Genomic DNA, 19,621 nt, shown 5'->3' with positions numbered 1-19,621 from the left:
CACTGCAATCTCGGGTAATTCAAGAATTACCTACTTTTTGTCTACTTTGCTGCATGTTGGAATGTCTTCAGATGCTATCACTTCATGTATCACTCTTGCAGAACAGGGACCAAGCCACTGCCCTTGCACCAGAACACAGCAGCGCAGCCCCAGCGTGCAACAGTTTGTCGCATGATGCTTCACCCGAGGACGACTCTGAACTGGACAAGAGAGATTGCCAAGCATCACACAGTGAATCTGTTGACCACTTTCCAGATCAAGTTGGTGCACACTCCAGTGTATTTACATGTGTATTTGTGAGCCGACCACCTAGATGCAGCGCGTGGAGCCAGACACATGCAAGTGTGCTATCAAAAGGTACCTGCGTAGGAACCATTTTTAGTCTGTATCCTAAATATTGTTTTTGATGTGCCAGGTACACAGACATCAAACTTTTGGTCTGCCAGCAGAGGTGTGCAGACCGAAATCCCTTTTGAAACCTCAGTCGAGATTCAGGCGTCAACCACGTTGCCAGGTAGGTGGATGTAGTGACTTTATATAGACTTACTGTTATAAAGAAGTAACCATAAATGAGTTTTGTGTGCAATACACTTTTGTTGAAGATTTAGTACGCCGAAATGTTGGTCCTGAATATTAGTTTGTTTCGCTAGTCACAAGCCAAAGCTCTCCGGGAGACGAAGCTGATATCCCTGGACATCAAGGAACCTCCCCAGAGGGTGGCGGGCAGTCACGCCCGTGGTGTTCCTCGCCTCCATGTGGCATAATCCCAACTCCTTTGGAATTCAATCTCACAACTGAGCTTCTGGGACCCGAGGCTGACCCTTTGGACACCGGCGACGAGTCCAGCGACTTCAATGAGTCAGAGGAGACGTCTACCGAGCCAGACACAAGCTACAGACCCAACGATTCCGTCAACAGCAGTTATGGGGCAGATTCTTCTGACACCAGTGATGACTCCGTGACCTCGGATGATGGAAGACCTCACGAGTATGTGTTTTCTATCTTCTGAGAAACCATAATTTTATACTATGACTAGGATCTAGCTAGGTATTTTTTTGTTATTTTCAAGTGTGACTAAAATAATGAAATAACAAGACAGGAAAAAATATAGAGGGGATAAAAACAACATACTCTGAAATTGGCAGGGTTGTAACTGTACTGCTTGTTTTGTTTCGCAGGGAGTGCAACGTGTCTGCTGAGGCGGCTGACCCTCTGATGGAAAAAAAATATCTGGTCTGCGCTTCGAAGCTCCTAGAGTTGTTTTCGATCTGTAAGGAGTGCCTGGCCCCAACAGAGACGAAACTGAAGCAACGGGGGACCCTGCTTCACGCCGTTACTACATGTGTTAGGGGCCATACGACTGTATGGGAAAATCAGCCAACGATTAACGGCAAGGCGCTGATGAACATCATCTTGCCGGCCGCTATAACATACTCTGGCGCCAGCCCTACACGTGTTCTGCGCCTTCTGGGGTCAATAGGTGTCGCTGTGATACACAAGACTCAGTTCTTCAAGGTCCAACGCTGTCTGGTCTTCCCAGCTGCAACAAAGGTGATCACACCTGCAGATTACAAAATTGCTTGCTAAAAGGTCATTTTTTGTAGTGAAGATTGACGTTTGTGATTTTTTTAATTTCAAAGGTCTGGAAAACGGAGCAAACTGTCCTCCTGACATCAATCTGTGGCACTGGCCTTCACTTGGCCGGTGACGGCCGTGCAGACTCACCCGGCTATTCTGCCAAATATGGGACCTATAGCTTGCTAGAAACCAACATCAACAAGATCCTGCACTATGAGGTTGTCCAGGTAAATACTGGTTAAAAAATTTTTTGGAAAAGTACTAGCCAATCGTGTTGCGTACGTGAAATGTTCTGCAATACTCTGCTTTTTCAAGTAGGAAACACAATTTCCTAGCAATTTGCCATACATTTTAAATGCGAAGCATTTCTGAGTGGACTCTTCTCCCTTTGCACAGGGGGCTGGTTGGGTCCATGTTGAAAAAACAGCGCGACTAAGACGAGGACACAACGACGAAGAGAACATAAGACAAAGCGCTGTTTTTTCAACACAAACTCTCACCAACTCGCCCAGTTATCTATCCTGGTTGGGTCGCAGGTCACCACGAGTTCTGTTTGTAATCATGAATGCGCAAGACGCCAGAAGGTGTCGTTCGTGCATTCATGCACAGCACCCTTCACCAGAAGTTTAATGTGTACCATGTGTACACTTCATAGTTGTTCCTAGAATGAAGCGATACTGGTAATGATAAACCTGGCGATCTTCCAGAGCCTTCCATATTCGCGAGCTCCCCTCCGTCAGTGCGCACAGGCGGCTGAGCACCTTCTTGCCTACTTCACGCGTCGCCTACCCCTTCTGGTCATGTGACCTCCCCCCCATACCAATCAGCATTGAGCTTCAAAGCCACGCTACCTTGCACTTCACTTTTCAGGCTTCACAAAATGCTGAGCACCTAGCCAAAGAATGTTTCACAGTATTAGAACTATTCTTTGGTCATTGCATTGCTTGTGTAATGATTTTGTTACCCTCTCTTTCTACATCAGTCGAACGAGGTCAAGTCAAGCAACCATATGGAGACTGAGGGCCTCAAACGTTCTTTCGACTACCTCCAGGGTTGGGGGTTCTTCCCGGATGTACCTGTGACAGACCGGCACTTTGGAGTGAGTGCCCTCATGAAGGACAGCTACCCGAACACGAAGCACCGTTTCGATGCTTGGCACATTGCTAAAGGTAACTAACTTTATTTTAGAAAATAATGTCAGCAGTCGCTACCCTGGGGGACCACCTCAGATTAGATGTTTTTCTTCAATAAACAGGATATTTGGGTTTTCCCATATGCATAATATATTTGACCAAGCTATGCTGAAATTTGTTTTCCTGTTATAGTATAATTTCATCTATTTCAGGATCTCCTCGTCACAAATCAGTATAGTGTGACACGCTCAATAGTCAAGTTTTGTAAAGTGCTATTCCAGCATGGTTCTATTCGCGTCTCCAGCTCGACGCTCGCCCTCCCGCAGCGGAAACGGGAAGCGCTCTAGTGAGGGTCCCCCGATTCTCCTGCTCAGTGGGCACGGCAAACCTGCTCGCGATCATGGCTCGCGAAATGTCATTTCCGAATGCAAACAACACTCTTCACTGTCCCAACGTAGTGCTGCGGTCGGTATGGGATTGTACCTTACAGGAGAGTTTTAGTACTGCGGATAGAAGCAAACGAGTTGTAAGCCCCATGTTGCATGTGCGCCTCATCGCCATGCGCCATCCAAGACTGCAATTTTGGGCTCCGCACACTCACGGTGTGCAACACGCAAAGCTAACGCAAACACACAGCACTTGCGTTCACTCGTATACATAATACTAAAACTCACTGCTGTTTCACCGGCTTCCAATGCCAACAAAACGTGCTGCAGTGAGCAGACGTGCAAGCAAGTAGGCGTTCCTTTGAAATGGAAAGGCTGAGATTGGCGAAACGGCGAAGCGTAAAAATGAAAGTAACTAAATGTTATAAAAAAATTAATAATTAAAAAAATGTTTTGGGCATTTGGTCTGGAAGGATTTCGGTGGCGGCTTACGTTGTGCCGATTGTCAGAAGTCGCGACTTTGATAGAAAAATATACTTTAACCACAATTGATGTAATTTTACATGGATTTCTCACATTAGCTAAAATGTTTTCATTGACTTTGGACTATTTTTATCTTATTACTTGGTAATTAAAAATGCTGCAATTGGCACCAGTGATGATAATTAGCACACTTTTGGTTGTCATATTTGCTCGCGCGTTTGAAATTAGATCAGAAGCATTGCTTGAAAAAATTACATATTAGAATATCTGAATTTTAATATTATTATTAATACCATTCGCGGCAGTGTATGCCCCCAATTAATGCCAAGATCACGAAAATATGCCATTTCACCATATTAGTCTTTCCAGAAAGGTATAATTTTGTTTTCTTTTTAGCATATGAAAAACTCTGACATAGTTATCAAGGTCGACAAACGGTCAAACCCTGGATGTAATATAAAGTCCTAGGCGTCACCCGTTGCCTATAGAAAACACACGCACGCACTTCAGCTGTCTGACTCGGACTGCGTCTTTGGGTTGTTGCAGTGAGAACAATGTTTATTAATTTATACGGTTTGTGGACATATTGTAAAAATTGGAATTATTCTTTTATTCTTGTGCTGAGAATAATGTTAAACCAATTAATCATCTAAATACCCAACAGCTCATTAAAAGGCCCGCAGTTCATTATTTCCCATGGCATTTATCTGAGCAGGAAAAGGCGGCGAGAACGCACAAATATCAGCAGGGATTTTCTCAACAACTAAAATATCAGCCTGGATTGAAACGTTGAAACAAACACAAAATAAAGTTTCAGCGAACAACTTCTTTAACTAGATAATTACTATGTGAGACACATCTTGAGGTATGAAAGAATCCGAAAATAAAACCTATACTGAGAAATGAAATCTAAAGTAGAAATTAGTTTCGGTTTCGCTCCAGAATTAAAACACGCATCCTTGCGTAAATATTATGCTAAACACCGTTCTTGTTTTCAGGGTAAAGAGGTGACCTGCGCCCATAACGCCCTAGCTTCCTCGTATTACCAGAAATAATTTGTGTCGCTCAGTGAAGCCAGCACACTAGACAGGCTCAATTGCAACACGCATCTCCGACCCTCACTATAACCGCCATTTTGGAAAATGAGGGGCGCTACCTATAATTAGTTGGAGTCGCAAATACACTAACTCGTGTTTACAAACTTGCCATACTCTGACTGTGTCCACTTTACTTGGTCGTCGATGCTCATACTCACATGCCAAAGTGCTATACCTCAGCTTGCCATGCATGTACATTTTCTAATTTCTAGGAATTGGGAGCAAGCTTGCTACTGCAGGAAAGACAAAGCGAAACAGCATCCTGAATAACTGGGTGAAGACTGTTCGTGCCCATGTTTATTGGTGTGCTCAAACCAGTAACGACAACGGTGCAATGGTGCTGGCCAAATGGAAGTCGTTGATGCGACATGTCGTAGACGTGCACCAGCACCCTGACCCGATGTACCCTGCGTGCACCCATGCCTCGATAGAGGACCGCTGGTGGCTTCTTGAAGGTAATGCTAATTGCTGTTTGATATATTTGTAATGTTAGCAAACATTAGTATTAGCAAACAAAAGGAAACTGCAGATGCTGGGAACTAGTTTCAGGAAGTGGTTCAATTGGCCGTGGCTTCTGCATAACCTTGGGTAGATTAAAAAGTGTAATAAACAAAGTGGAGGGTGATGAAACACTGCCTGCTCTTGATTGGATTAGCTGATAATAACATATGCAAAGAAAGAACAGATTCTGTTACTTCTACGCACCTTTTGCACTGCTGAATGAGGTGTATTCGGTGGCAACGTCGTGTGGCTGACTTATGCTGACAACCAATAATTTTGTAATCTAATATATGTGAAAATATGGATCCTGTGTGACTGTATTTCTTTTGTCCAGAAATTTTTGACTAAATTGTGTGTATCTTCGCGTATTTACTTTACTCTCTGTTGTAATGTCAGAATGCATGAGCTGCCTAGGCCATTTTGCAATACCATAATTATGGTATAGCAGCAATTTTTATTTTTAACCAGCAGACTTATTTTGATGTCATGAAGACACACAGAATAAGAAAGCCAAATTTTGAGTTTGCACAGAGGAACTGTAGACATGACCCAGGAAGTGTTCTATGTGCATTGCCCCAGCGATTAATGTGGCGCTGTTTCTAACTGCAGGATCTGAGCCATACATCGCACTGGAAAAAGTTGTGATGTCGCATCAGCTTTTGAAAGACATCCCAAGGATCTCTGGAGATGGCCAGACGTACCGCTTGGAGTCTTTCCACAGCCTGCTCATCAGGTTTACACCCAAGTCAACTCACTTCACTGTAGAGGGCATGGTGGCACGGTAAGCTGAAATAGTGTGATTTGCTGATGCCACACTGTTTCCCTTTATATTTGTATATTGTGAAGTATGCTAAGAACATATTTATAGTCATGGGCCATATTTGGAATCTGAAAACTTTTCGAGAAAAAATCGGCAAACATCTGTACACACGTGAAAACCTTGCAAAGATTTTGGTTTTATTCCACGGTCATTCATACAAAACTAAACACAAAGCTTGTACTGGACCTTACAATCCAAAACTCCAGATCCTCCCAATCTTTCTAAACATTTGCATGTGTCCTAAACACACAAATCAGCATTTTTAAAGGTAAAAATGAAAAATTGCAAACATATATGACTCCTACGTGCATGCAAAACTGGCCTTGAATTGAAGAGCCAGCGTAGTTATATTATTGTTACCAGGCACGCAGCCAGGATTTTGTTTTGGGGGAGGCCCTCCCATGAAAAAATGCTGTATGAGGGGGAGAAGGAGAGGAGGCCCCAGCAAAATTTCAAGGGGGGGGGGCAAAATGGCCCCCCCACCCCCCTGGCTATGTGCCTGATTGTTACCTCTTCTGGTGGAGGCTCAGTATAAACATTGGTTTTACAATATTGAACGATTTCCACACAGGAAAATCACTTTGATGCAATGGTCCTGTAGAATAGCAATAAACAAGAAAATATGTTTTAAAAAGCAGAAAAAAATGTTTTTACAAAAGTAAAGTGTGCGAGATTCGGCAACCCTGCCCAATGTGTGTAAAGGCTCAGCAGACAATTACACACCATTCGGAAAAAGTTTGGCCCATCACTAGCAAACTATCGTGCCTGTTCTGTATTGCCTTCACAGGACTTCCATTGCTGTCCTCCACTACAATGAAAATTCAGAACGGAAACAAGCCAAAACAAAAGACAGCAAGGAGCGGTATGCACTCCAATACCCGAAGGCGAGAAAAGGCGAATGGGTTGTAAAACAAATCATGGAGCCTGCGTCATACGGTAAATGGAAACATTTTTATTGATAGAATGACTGGGGTTTAATCATCACCATTCTTTACGTAGATTATGTCCACAAGCTCCTCAGCTGCTGCCTGGAGTTGGCGGAAGCCGTCCCCACCTACAAGGAGGCCGAGGCCGCCTATGTTCCCTGCTCTCGTAGGCAGCCCCTGTGCAGTGCATCCCAGAGGCCGAACAAAGAAGCTGCAGTCCTAGCCCACAGGACCCGGTTTCACACTCAACAACGCCAGGGCCAATGTTAGGCATGGGTGAGGAAATTGGCAATATTTTAAATTAAGTATTCTTACTACGGATGACAAATTAACTGAGTGTATTCTACTATTGAATAAATAAAGAACTTGTAAGCTAGCTAGAATTTGCATAATATGTGTACACAAGTTTGACTGACAGTTTTGCTTTATTTCTGAAATGAATGAATGTTTTATAACCTTTCAAAATCAACTTCTTTATTCTGTCCCGTAAGCAATTATAATTTAACTGTAGAAATAATGGGGCAGATGCCAGCGAGCTGATTAACTTTCATCATTGTAAAACTGAAGACTTGCGGAAAAAACAAAACAAAAAAGAGTCAGCACAGAAACAGTTGAGGTTTGGGCTAGCTCATATGTCATGTTAAAAATTAAAAGCAGGGGAAAGGCACGAACAAGAATGACCTTGCACTTTTTTTTTAATTTTTAACCATGAATTACCCAATAGCCCAAACTTCAAATGTGTCTGTGCTGTCCCTTTTTTGTTTTGTTTTTCCGAAGTCTCGGCTTGTACAATGTTGACAATTTAACTCTTTTGTTTATACAGCGTGTACACTACCACTTCAATCCCACTTTGGACGGTCCGCAAAAATCGGTTTCTCAACATATCCAGCTCGGATTTACTACACAGGTGCGGTTAAGCAGTGCATGCCGGGAGGAATTTAAAATATCGTCAAATAAACTTGCCTTGTTCAAGAAATAAAATCCGCCTGGGTCACCCGCAAAACGGCTTCATAGATTGCCCGAAACAAGTTATTCTTTTTTCTTATTACTTGAACAAGGCAAGTTTATTTGATGATAATTTAACTCCCTCTGTGCACCTTTGTAGTAAATCCAAGTGCAATACATTGAGAAACCGATTTTTGTGGACCATTCAAAGTGGGATGAGAGCGTTTGTGCACATGCTGCATATAATAGATCAGGTACAGGCATGGACAGTGATCAACAATACTGGAATCCCCTATATGTTGCAGATGGAAATCGCTCCCGGATCTTGCCGACCACACAGCATGGGAGCCTGACACGGCGGTGACGGCCCAGCTTCCCCCAGACCCACCACACGAACTGCTTGTAGGCTGTAAATCTGTATGTTCTGCAAATGGTATGCCCACAGACACTCATTAGTTTGCGAAAACAATCACGTACTGCGGTGCATGTTGGGAACAGACAAGCAATGCAGTGTAATGAACATGTGATGCTGATGAACTTTCCGTAGAAGTTCAGGAGCCCCAGATATGCCCAGAGTTCTTTTTGGTCTTTGGGCGTCTTCGCCTGTAGGATAGCATCCACCTTCTTGGGATTTGGGTGAATTCCTTGTTGGTCTGCAACATGTCCTAGGTAGGTACTCGATAGAGTCCTGCATGAAGCAGCATTTTTCTTTCCCTTGAGTTTTTGCCATATGTGATGTTGATCGTTCTTGAAAGTTACCACAATGTCATCCTGAAAGGCACCTGTGTATGTTAAGTTCCCAATGAGTTCTTCGATGATGCGTTGGAAGATAGCTGATGCTGGGGGTTATTCCAAATGGCACTCTGTTCACCTGATAGAGCCCTTTATGTGTGTTGATCACTGTGAGATCTCTTGATTCTTCTGTTCAGGGGATCTGGAAGTAGGCTTGTCTGCAATCCAGCTTAGTGAACTTCTCTCTCCATGACCAGTCTTCACAAAGAGATCTTCAGTATTGAGTGTAACCTTGTAATTCCCGCATATGCCAGCATACTTGTCGGTTTGCCTTCATCACTGGAACAATTGGAGTCGCCCACTCACTCCTCATCACAGGAGTGATTATGTGCTTTTCCTCAAGACGTAATCTTTTGTCGGAGGGCGTATGGAACTGACCTTGGTCTGAGAAGCTTTGGTTGAGCATCATCATTCACGCCGATTTTCATGGCATAGTTCATCAGCTCTCGGACCTTCTAAGATGGAACTGTGTTCCTGTTGCACTCTTGCGAGAGTTAAGGTTTCTGCGCGCACGTTGTGCACTTCCTTCTAGTTCACTTGAAAATCCTGAAGCAATGCCCGTCCCAGTGTGGGAGGTCCCCCTTTCTTCACCACTTGAATTTTATGATGCATGACTTGCCCGTTTTACTGCATCTCCACTTGAACCATTCCCTCTGGAATGATGGGCTTGCCATTGTATGGCTTCAGCGTTATTCCCAAAGGTTTCAACTGGATGTCTGGAGGAATTTCTTGAAACGCCTCCAGGTTGATCACAGTCACGGGTGAGCCTGTGCCAATCTCTATCTGAAGAGGGTTGTTGCAAATCTCCACAGGTACTGTGATGAATTTCGGGCAGCTTGAGTCGATGAAATAAAACGGAGTTTCGGCTTCCGAGTTTTATGTAGTGACATGGTTGGTAAAGCTTGGCTTGTCCTTTCTTCTCGAGTCTTGTGGATCTCGTTTCCTGTCACGGCAGACCATTTGGAAGTGTCCTGTTCTTCCGCATATTACAAGCCGTGTTCTTTGCAAAGCAGCTTTCAGGGTTGTGATTGGTCTTGCCGCAACGGTGACATGGGGTCCTGCTTGTGCAAGATTTTCAACTTGTGAAGCGCCTAAAAAACACGAGACAGGACCAAGCGCTGCGCTTGGTCCTGTCTCGTCTTACTCGTGTCCTCGTTGTTTAGGCGCTTCACACGTCAAACGTGTACCGACTAGCCCACCTATCCATTTTACTGCAAGATTTTCCTCTTCCCTCGCTTGCTTTTTTCGGAAACGATGTCTTGTATTTTTGTCCTTGCACCAAGCGATTGATATCTTGTTGGGTCTTGGCCTCGCTCCTTATTTCCTTTGCATCCTTCATGGCTACCTCCATCGAAGTGGCAAGATGCGCTGCTGCCTTGAATGTTGGTGTCAGTTCAACCGGCAGTTTTTCGAGAATGTTTCCGTCCTTGATGCCAATAATGAGCTTGTCTCGAAGTCGGTCGTGGAGGGAAATACCAAAGTTGCATTGCAGCGAAAGCTGTTTGAGTGCAGCTACGTAGTCTGCGATGGTTTCGAATTCCAACTACTTCCAGTGATGGAATTTGTAGCATTCAACCATTTGATTGGGCATCAGGTCGATGTGGTTCTACCCCAGTCGAACGGTCACATGCGCAATCGTTACAGGACGATTCGTCGGATAGGAATATTCGTCACAGGATGACTCGTCATGCAGGCAACTGGTCACATCGATCGGGCAGGGGACGATAGTAAATTTCAACAACTGCCCTGATGAGGAGTTTCACGACTTCCCACTGTTACATAAAGCAGTAGATAAAAAAACTAATTGTGCAATAATCATCCGCTTTTCCTTGCATTCTATTACGAGTCTTCAGCAGGTTGATCTCAGTTGCTGGCTTGATTGAGCAATAATCCAACTGGCAGCCAAATTGGTTTTTACTTTTGCCTTGCATACACCTATTCGACAAAACCAATACGTATCGGAATTCGTTCTGCTGAATGTGTACGAGTACCCCTCCTGCAGCATCATGGCTCTACCCTCTCTGTTGCGATCACCTCCATCCTTTTGAATGTAGTCCGAGTTCAAAAATAGTCGCTCTTATATGGCCTCCGCATTCAACGTTCAGGACGGACCCAGAAGCTAAAACGTCTGTTACAAATTCTTTGACCTTGGGAAGCGAAAGACATGCTAAGAGGTGACCCACTTTGTCAGGTCGAACCAACATTCAATGTTCGGGTCCGAACCAGAAGCTAACATGTCTGTTACAAATTCTTCGCCTTTCGGGAGCCAAAGACATCCTAAGATATGAGGTGAGCCACTTTGTCCGCCCAAGCAAAATTGAACAATACATTTTTGGGGAAACAAACTATTGTGGGACCGGTAGGCCATGTGACGAGTCATCCTATATGATGAATGTTCCAGTGTGACGAATCGTCCTGTGACAACTGTGCATGTGACGAATGGACCGTATCCCATACGCAGACCATAAGTACGATTTATAATCAAACTCTTCAATTTTCCCGATGCGAGGCATTCTTTAGGTTTGAGATCGGGCATCACTCACGTTACCGCTGTCTCCTTTGTCGCTCAGTTGTTTATATCCGTCTTTGTTGCATGGATCTCATCCTCGTTGCCAGTGTGATTGATGTGCCGGTTAATTTGGGACAGTGCAGGATATATTTATTTAACTGTTAGGTTACAATCAAGCCCTGCACGCTTGGAAAAAAACAGACTGGGCATGGTCGCAGACCATGCCCAGTCTGTTCTTTTACAGGCGTGTGGTGCTTCTCCGTGGCTCGCTCTCCCCCGCCAGCGTTTTCGGTACACCCGCTGTTGCCTTAGCTCAATAGGATGTGTTCGCTATACGTGGCGAACATGAACATAATACATGGCAGAACCCAATGATTTTCCTATTTAGGATTTGAAGTGTTTTTGTACCGAAACAGATTTATCAAGGGGGGAATCTATCCTTTGCAATATATACTACCCGAGAATTGATTTCACAGGCAAGCAGTGCATTAAAACATAACTGTTATCAAAAACTGGTCTTACTTGTTCTGGTCCCTAGCTGCTGGCTCGAAATAAATGGGCTCATAAGACGAGAGCTGCTCATAGGCTATATTGAGCAGCCTCTCGTCCAAACACACGAGTCTGAAGAGTGCGCCGTCTGTGATACATTTCCCCACAATCTTTCCGGCTACTTTCGGAATGTCACGGCAACAGTGCCCCTCTTCTTGGGGGCAGCTTTCACAGGTGCACCTGGAAGAGCGTAAACCACAAAAGAATTGTATTTTATCCGCAAAGCTTCACTGTAGCTGCCGCAACCATCAAGTGTTGTTTCATTCCTATAATTGTGGGCTTTCTTAGTTTGCTCTGTGACATCTATCATGAGCCAATTCTAGTGGATGTGAAATTCTGAACAGATAACTGAAATAAAAATGATTTTGTAGATACCTTTGGTTGTTTTCTGCCAATCAGAAGTAGTACTTATATACTGATTGACACAAGGCATGCGTGGACTGATTAAATAATGTACCGGACTTGTGACACGGGGATGTGCTCTCTGGCACGTCGTTCCCTCGCTGGTAGTGGAGGGTCAAACCGGTACGGATCGGGGACATGTATTGCCCCTTGCAGCAAACCTCCAAAGTCTGCCTCGCGGGGTAGGCTGTCGTCGTCTGACATTTGTGCTGAAAGTAAGCATATGGATTAATTGTCAGATTCTAAAAAAAACGGCCATAGAGGCCCACTGAAGAGGAACACATGCCTGCTAAGATGTAAATGTGTATTCGAGGTAAGTTTTAACTTTATACGTTGAGCTGCTTATTTTTTAGTGTCTCAAAATAAAGTTACCGGTCTAAAATCTGCAATGGAGATATTGACTTGAAATTCCCCGTTGAAACTCCAGCTCCCAGTATGAAAGAAATAATAATAAAAATAAAAAACAATTGGGGCCTTTTCCTTTGAACTTGGAATTGAGAACTAAAATTTTAATGTCCAAATCTGACCAGTAAAAGACTTATTCAAGGTAGGTTTCTACTTATATGAGAGTCCCTGATTTTTGCTGGCAATATTAAAGTCAAAATTTTTTAAATGCCTGAGCGTATGTGCTTTAATTCTGCATTCCTGCTTGAAGGAGCCAATAATACAATTGATCTCAAACTAATTACGTCATACAGCGACTTCATATAAAGAAAGTAATATTATATGGTAGCTTACATAATGTCACTAACCACGGTCGGCTTATGCTAATAATACTTCACTCTTATCCACTGGACACAGAAAAGTGAATGCAAATTTTGTTGCTTGCACCATGCAGTACGTCTGCACACGTTTCGTAAGATTTACACGCGATATTTTTCTGGCATAGGCGATGCAGAGGGGTGGCTCTATTGTTTCCGTTTCGCAAAAACCAACGAAACGAGTGGCCGCCGCCCGTGTACGGCATCGCTGTTTGACTCGAGCATATCGCTTTGGCATAAATACGTGTTGTGCGATTGATGCAAGAAGGGCACTTCAGTGAAACGCAACATAATTTGCGATCGTGAGCTTTCGAGAGGTCATACCCTTCACGCGGCGTTCACACGGATCCGCTTCCACACAAATCCGCTTCCAGTGTGAATGAGCGGTAGCCGCTCATTCACACTGGAAGCGGATCCGCGTTCGCAAAGCGGTTGCGGACGCGGTTCTATAAAAATCACTCGATGACATCGAGTGCGTGTGCAATTGCAGTGGATCTTTATACAACCGCGTTCGCAACCGCTTTGCGAACGCGGATCCGGTTCCAGTGTGAATGAGCGGGCGCTAACACGGCATCGGCGCTTTCTCGCGTTTTGCTGAAACAGTCAAATTATGAGTGGAAAGGTTTACCATCTGAGCTGTTGACGAGATGAGCCATTTTTGCCAACAAACGGGGACAGTCCTATACGCGTACATTAAACGCACTGAAACAATAATTTTAACTACACACAATTTAAGTTTCAGCAGAAATTGCCGGCGACAAAATACTAAAAGTAAGACACGTCTGAACCTCAGACTCGACAAAGCGTGTTTACGTGCGCTTTCTTAGAGTTTGCCTTCCACGAATTCCTACAAATTATGCTTTCGGGGAAACTTACCTTTTCGTGTGTTCGAAATCTGTCAGACAAAACGATGTAGCGGCGGCACGTGCTCTGCAGACGACGCGACGATGACTGCGAAGCGCATGTCCGCGCGATAGGTCACGTGACCCCTTGTATATCACGTGGGTGTACATGCTCAGTGATGCCGAAGACACAATGTTGTCCGGCTTCGTCACCGTTTCGGTTTCGTTTTGCGATCATGGCTAAAGTAAAATTGCACGAAAAATATTTTATTTTTCGCGAAACAAAAGATCGGGGATCGTTTTTGAGTGCTTCTTAAAGCAAAATCAGTCACTATCTCGAAATTTTCGAAATTGAGCGGAGTTGCCCTTTAAGAACGCGTTCGTGAATACCGATTTCTCCTCTTCTTACGATGTTCTTAACTTACGAACTTGTTAGCTAAGTTGTTGTGAACTAAAAAGCTCCTCGTGAATCTGGCCTCTACTCTTTAGTTTTGCACGCTTTTTTTTCGCCTTGAACATGGCGGATTTGAAACCGCAAAAAAAGGTGACGTCACCGATTTCATAGGAACTTGTTTGGGGTCATGTCTGGCTTGTGAATGCGCCGTTAGCGACATGTGCAACCAAAAGCGTCGCCGCGGTCGAAGTTCGCGATTGGCCAAACTATAACTTCTTGTATACTTATAATGCCTATCCAATCGCGAATTCACGGCGAGGCAAATCCTGCCTATCATGGCGGGACAGGGGCCAATTCTGCTTATCACGGCACGCCAAATTCTGGCCGAGACGTCACGAAAGGAAACCATAAAAGAGCACCACCGAAGCACCTCGGCGCTAATAGCATTTTTTATGTAGCTCATCTTTCCAGCTTCTCCGTTAGGTAGTGGCCTTAGTAAGGGCTTTAAATTAATAAACAAGTTGAATTATAAGAAAGCACGCAACATCATAATTTTAATTTTGTTTTCATTTGGTTGTTTATTATTCAATGTCACACGCGATTAACATCGATACACGAAGTGGAAACTGCACTACAAAAAACTGCTGCTTCCGTTGCCTATTTTTGTATTCTGGTGAGCATTGAGCTACGTCAACCGGTATATGAATATACTTTCTTTCGCACGTTTCCCAGCTTATACAATACTGCACCCCCATGCACCCGGTACACAAGAGATTGGCATTTCATTTTTAATTAGAACGGCGGTAGCCATTGATCGAATGACTCTTCCGTCATTCGATCGTCCTTCAGAAGCCTCGTGTATATATTTTTATATTTTCAAAACTTACTCCGAGTAACAAGTGAAAACCCTCGGAAATACGACCCCGCGGTAATTTCGATCATTGTTTCACCCGAACTCTACACCGCATAAAGCTGGGACCAAATTAGAAAATATAAGAACCGGAACGAGGGTGGGATATGCACTTCATGTGTAGTCTCTCGTTCAAGCCCACGTACGTGAAAACCATTCGAGGTACTACTGTTTCTGCGCGGTAGATTTCCCCCAACAACATCCGAGACCATCGTGCTCGCAAAATGAACTCGCACAAGGCACAGACAGCGGCGCAGACTCGAGCGTGGCTTTGTACACAACCCTTTTATAATAATGCGCGATTTCTCCTTAATATAGATATCTATTCAGTGGCAGCACTCTGCTGATGAAACGTCGCTTTGAAATTTCGGACGCCCACGTGTGAGTCTTTTTTTTTCAATTTCAGAGTTTAATTGTACATGTTTCTTGGTATCCTATTGGATCAATTCCTGACTTGTTCCAAACATATATAGATGCTGGAGAGGAGAATGAATAGTGTAATTAATGTTTTTTGCTCCGTCGCGGGTACGAAATGGGGAGCCTCTATAGATTCAATGCTCTCATTTCACACGGCGCTAGTGCGACAAGCGATTGCCTATCCATTCCTGTGTTGCAGGGGCTTTCCAACACATAAAAATCTGGCCTTGCTTACAGGGTGTCAGAAGAGAAAATTTACACGGTCTTTTTTACCGCAAAAATAAGCTAGGCATCGCCGAACGCTCATTCTCCGCTCAAAGGTAGTGCTAGATGTCACAACCTGACGCCAAAGTTTCAGCCCGATCCGGTAACTTAATCAAAAGTTATAAGTGATTTCCTGAAACTTTCAATGGGAAAATGGCGGCCGACAGAGTTTTCGAACACATGGGGCTTTATGGCACCGGAAACCGAAAACGGGCAAACATGGCCTCCATTTTCCCATTGAAATTTTCAGAAAATCACTTCTAACTTTTGATTAAGTCAGCGGATCGGGCTGACACTTTGGCATCTGGTTGTGACCTCGAGCGCTACCTTTGGGCGGAGAATGAGCGTTCGGCAATGCCTAGTTCATTTTTGCGGTATAAAAGACCGTGTATATTTTCTTTTGTGACACCCTTTATATACTTGAAAGAAGTCTAAGGGTATGCTTAGGTCTTCCCCGATCAACATCCAGTGCGCTTGCACTCGCTACAGCAAAATATCCACCAGTAGCTACTACCCTAAAAATCCAGGAAGTGTGTCATAATTGTTTTAGACTTTCTGCGCGGCCCCTTTTTAATGACACTCTTTCTCGCATGGGGACAAACTTTCTTCAAACATTAAATTTCGTGCCCCTGCTAATCCCTGAACAAACACACTGGGTCCAGGACATTCATGAGCCACCATGGACGCTAGCATTACTAGACATCAACATGAACATTCCACGCATGGAAACATAAGCATCGGTCAATACACACGTTGCAAGGACATTGACTCTTGATCATCTACAGCAAAAATACAGCAACCACATCCACGTGTATACCGACGGATTAACCAAGCATTAAATATCAACCTCAGCATTTGTGGAACCCCATTTCAACCATTGGTCATCCTTTCGGTTGTCACATCATACTTCATCAACTGCCGCAGAATTGCATGCTTTACTCGCGGCTGCAATGTACATCAAAAATAGCTTGACAGCCAATTCCTGGGTAATATATACCGACTCAAAGACAGCACTGCAATCCATTAAGACCCTGAACACTCGCAACGAAATTATGTCCCTTATGTACCGAATTTGTAAAAAAACTTGGGAAACCAATAGGATTTGGACATACGGTACACCCTCAATGAGTTCCTGAACATAGCGGTGTTTCAGGAAACACCCAAGCTGACCAACTGGACACGAATGCACATACAAGCAACATCGTCCACCTCACACCTTTTACAAAAAGCGATGCCAAGCGATGCATTCGTTGTCTGAGAAACAGAATGTCCCCTGTTACTTGGCTCAAAAGCATCTCGGAACAGAACCTAGCCCTTCTAATTGATCCAGACCTTCGATGTCCACTCCACACTTACTTGAGTAGACGTATTGAAACATTAATTCATCGCCTATGACTGAATGTCGCGTACACCGGCAGATTTTTTCGCCGAATTCAACAGGTGGATACACAGAGCTGCCCGTGTGGCCATCCCGTGGAAGATGTTGAGCACATCATAATGGACTGTCCAAGATATGACCAGTGGCGATCTCGATTTCGAGTGGGACTAAGCATACTCGTCAATCGCTTTTTTTTTTTTCCTAAGTCTTTGGCCAGACTTATAATGCCAGAAGAGGGCATCAACTTTACTACGTGATTTTTTTACTGAAACTAAGATAGTTGCAAGATACTAGGTATTATTCGAAGGTCAAAATACGCACGACACGCCCTTAAAAGATAACTGCTTTTTTATCGTAATTGTATTACTGTGTTACAGTAATCTATTGTGCATATGCATTTATTCCGTAATCGAGTCTCTCACCGTGTGAAAGCTTTTTTTTTTTGCGTGTATGTTAACTGAGAGTATTATTCATGGTGTACAGTGGTTCTCAAATGGGGGACCCTTCGGTGTCCGCGAAGGCAGTCTAGAGGTCCGCGTTTATCAGTCAAGCCCGGCAATAAATTTTTTTTCTAGGTCGAGAAGAAATGTTAAGTTTTTGAACGAGTTTTCTTCGTGTGCGTGTCAATAAGAAAGGTCTACTTTACACTATCCCTTAATTAAATCCATCTATTAAATTATTATTAGATTTAATCTATACCTTCTCCCTCCCCTCACCCCGAACGGGGTCCTCCATCACCTCCGCCGATCCACACGGGGTCCGCGAAACATCGATGGTTGAGAACCACTGGTGTACTGATTTAATAACTGGAGATTATACATCAGTCATAATGCACATTACTTAAGTAGCCGGTCCCAGGATATGGGGTCAAAATCTTCAGCTCATCAAATAAACATTGAATTGATTGACCCGCATGCCTTGTCTTCGTCGTCCGCCACTGGTGTACAGAGCTTATTCTCGGAACAATCTCACGAGAAAAACCTAACACTAAATCTGTATACAGGAAGAGAAATTATCGTGAAAATTCGTAAGCTATGATGAAATCCTACGACCACGCCCTCGGCAGCTCCAGAGGCTCACGTACTTATTACGATCAAATCCACATCGCCGGCAATATCGCTAGCTTGCGTCGTCGCGACGACCAAATTGCATTTATATGTGCTTTTCGTGCGTGGGACACGCACGAACTTCAAGCAGCAAAAGAAAATTAAAAAAAGGTACATGACACTAAATGCCTTTGCGGAGGCAAACGATGCAACCACGGATACCCGAGAAAGCTACAACGACAATGATCTCACCGACCAAGCGACCGCCAAGGACTAGCTAGGTACGCTAGACCAAGCAAGGCACTCCGACGCAACGTTGCTCCAACGACCCGGGAAGGACCATCTGCACACGACCGGCTGACTTCCTGAATGGAATATGCCCACGCCACCTTTGTGGACCTTTTCCCTATGAATAGTTTGAACCCTGACTTTTATTTGGGGTAATAAAATCAGTTTTTCACCTCGTCGTCCCTAGCTTGCTTTCAAATGCATGGGTGGCGAACGATTTAGTCGATAAGGGACACTCCCCTCGCTTCAATCTTCTTTTTCTTGTCACAGAGCTCAAATAAACGCCATATAGATTGCACTCTCAACATGGGTACGCAATTTTGTTTTTTAGTATGTCCGTTTCATTCCGTCATGACGGAACGCCAACAGATTTCGAGTTAGAGTAGTTTTGGGGACGTACTCAATGCCGGTCCAATGTTTCTCTGCCGAGCGTCACGTCAGCATCGAGTTACTATTGTCTAGTGACCCAGCGATTCATAAAATCGGTTGTAAAAGATCGTTCCTGAAGCGGTTATTTAGAACCCGGTGCCAGTGCGGTTCCGATTCCAGGTGCGAACAGGTATTTAAGTGGCTCTTGCTGACACTGTAGATGTTTGAGCGTGTTGGTGTCTGAATTAAGATAATGAAAGAGGGACATGGAAGACAAACAGAAAACACCAGCTTTCGACTTGCAACAAAATGTTAACTGGTTTTACTTTGCCTCCTTAAGCTCGACAGGGGAGCGTCAGAGAGGGAGCGAGAGAGGATTCAATTCAATTCAACTTTATTGACTCCAGTTTGGAGAAGGAGACGGGGAAAAAAGCTACATTGCGTAGCTTGACAGGTCCCTGCCTCCCATACAGACTTGGGCAGATTAGTCGGCACTTGCAAAAAACAAGAAAAAAATACATACAGAACCTTATACAGCTTTTGATATGCTGAACAACACAAAACTTTTAAAATATTATTTGTTGTTAAAATACGATTGTCTAATTTGATTATTTGACATACTTTCTATGTGAACATTGTTTTTATGAGTTCATTAATGGTAGATGGTACGGTATACCGGAGCATTTGAAATCCGTAATTGGTTCTGGGATGCGGCACTCTCCAGTGCTCTGGACTACGCGTATGATAAAACGAAGAGTTTTCTTCCAGCGAAGCTAAGTAAAGGAATGATTGGTTATTATAATAAATACTATCTTCATATTTCTTTATTAA

General features: G+C 43.9%; 1 protein-coding gene across 1 annotated transcript; it reads left to right on the top strand.

The window, feature by feature from the left end:
* Positions 1 to 989: 989 nt before the first annotated feature.
* Positions 990 to 9,372, top strand: LOC115323761. Its single transcript, XM_040209955.3, has 10 exons — positions 990 to 993; positions 1,044 to 1,047; positions 1,179 to 1,551; positions 1,641 to 1,805; positions 2,561 to 2,747; positions 4,890 to 5,132; positions 5,788 to 5,959; positions 6,786 to 6,934; positions 6,998 to 7,200; positions 8,175 to 9,372. The coding sequence occupies exons 1-9, from the start codon at positions 990 to 992 to the stop codon at positions 7,192 to 7,194; spliced, it is 1,494 nt and encodes a 497-aa protein (XP_040065889.3). The 3' UTR covers positions 7,195 to 7,200; positions 8,175 to 9,372.
* Positions 9,373 to 19,621: the final 10,249 nt, after the last annotated feature.

The sequence above is a fragment of the Ixodes scapularis genome, unplaced genomic scaffold, assembly GCF_016920785.2.
Source record: "Ixodes scapularis isolate PalLabHiFi unplaced genomic scaffold, ASM1692078v2 PGA_scaffold2__306_contigs__length_199485367, whole genome shotgun sequence".
NCBI classification, from domain to species: domain Eukaryota; kingdom Metazoa; phylum Arthropoda; class Arachnida; order Ixodida; family Ixodidae; genus Ixodes; species Ixodes scapularis.
The sequence above is the reverse complement of the archived record's forward strand: the minus strand, read 5'-3'. Positions and strand labels throughout refer to the sequence as shown.

Excerpts from the sequence above, each read along its gene's own strand:
- LOC115323761 (XM_040209955.3), top strand. Across the intron at positions 1,552-1,640 it reads TCTTCCCAGCTGCAACAAAG|GTCTGGAAAACGGAGCAAAC; the intron begins GTGATCACACCT and ends TTAATTTCAAAG. Across the intron at positions 5,133-5,787 it reads CCGCTGGTGGCTTCTTGAAG|GATCTGAGCCATACATCGCA; the intron begins GTAATGCTAATT and ends TTCTAACTGCAG.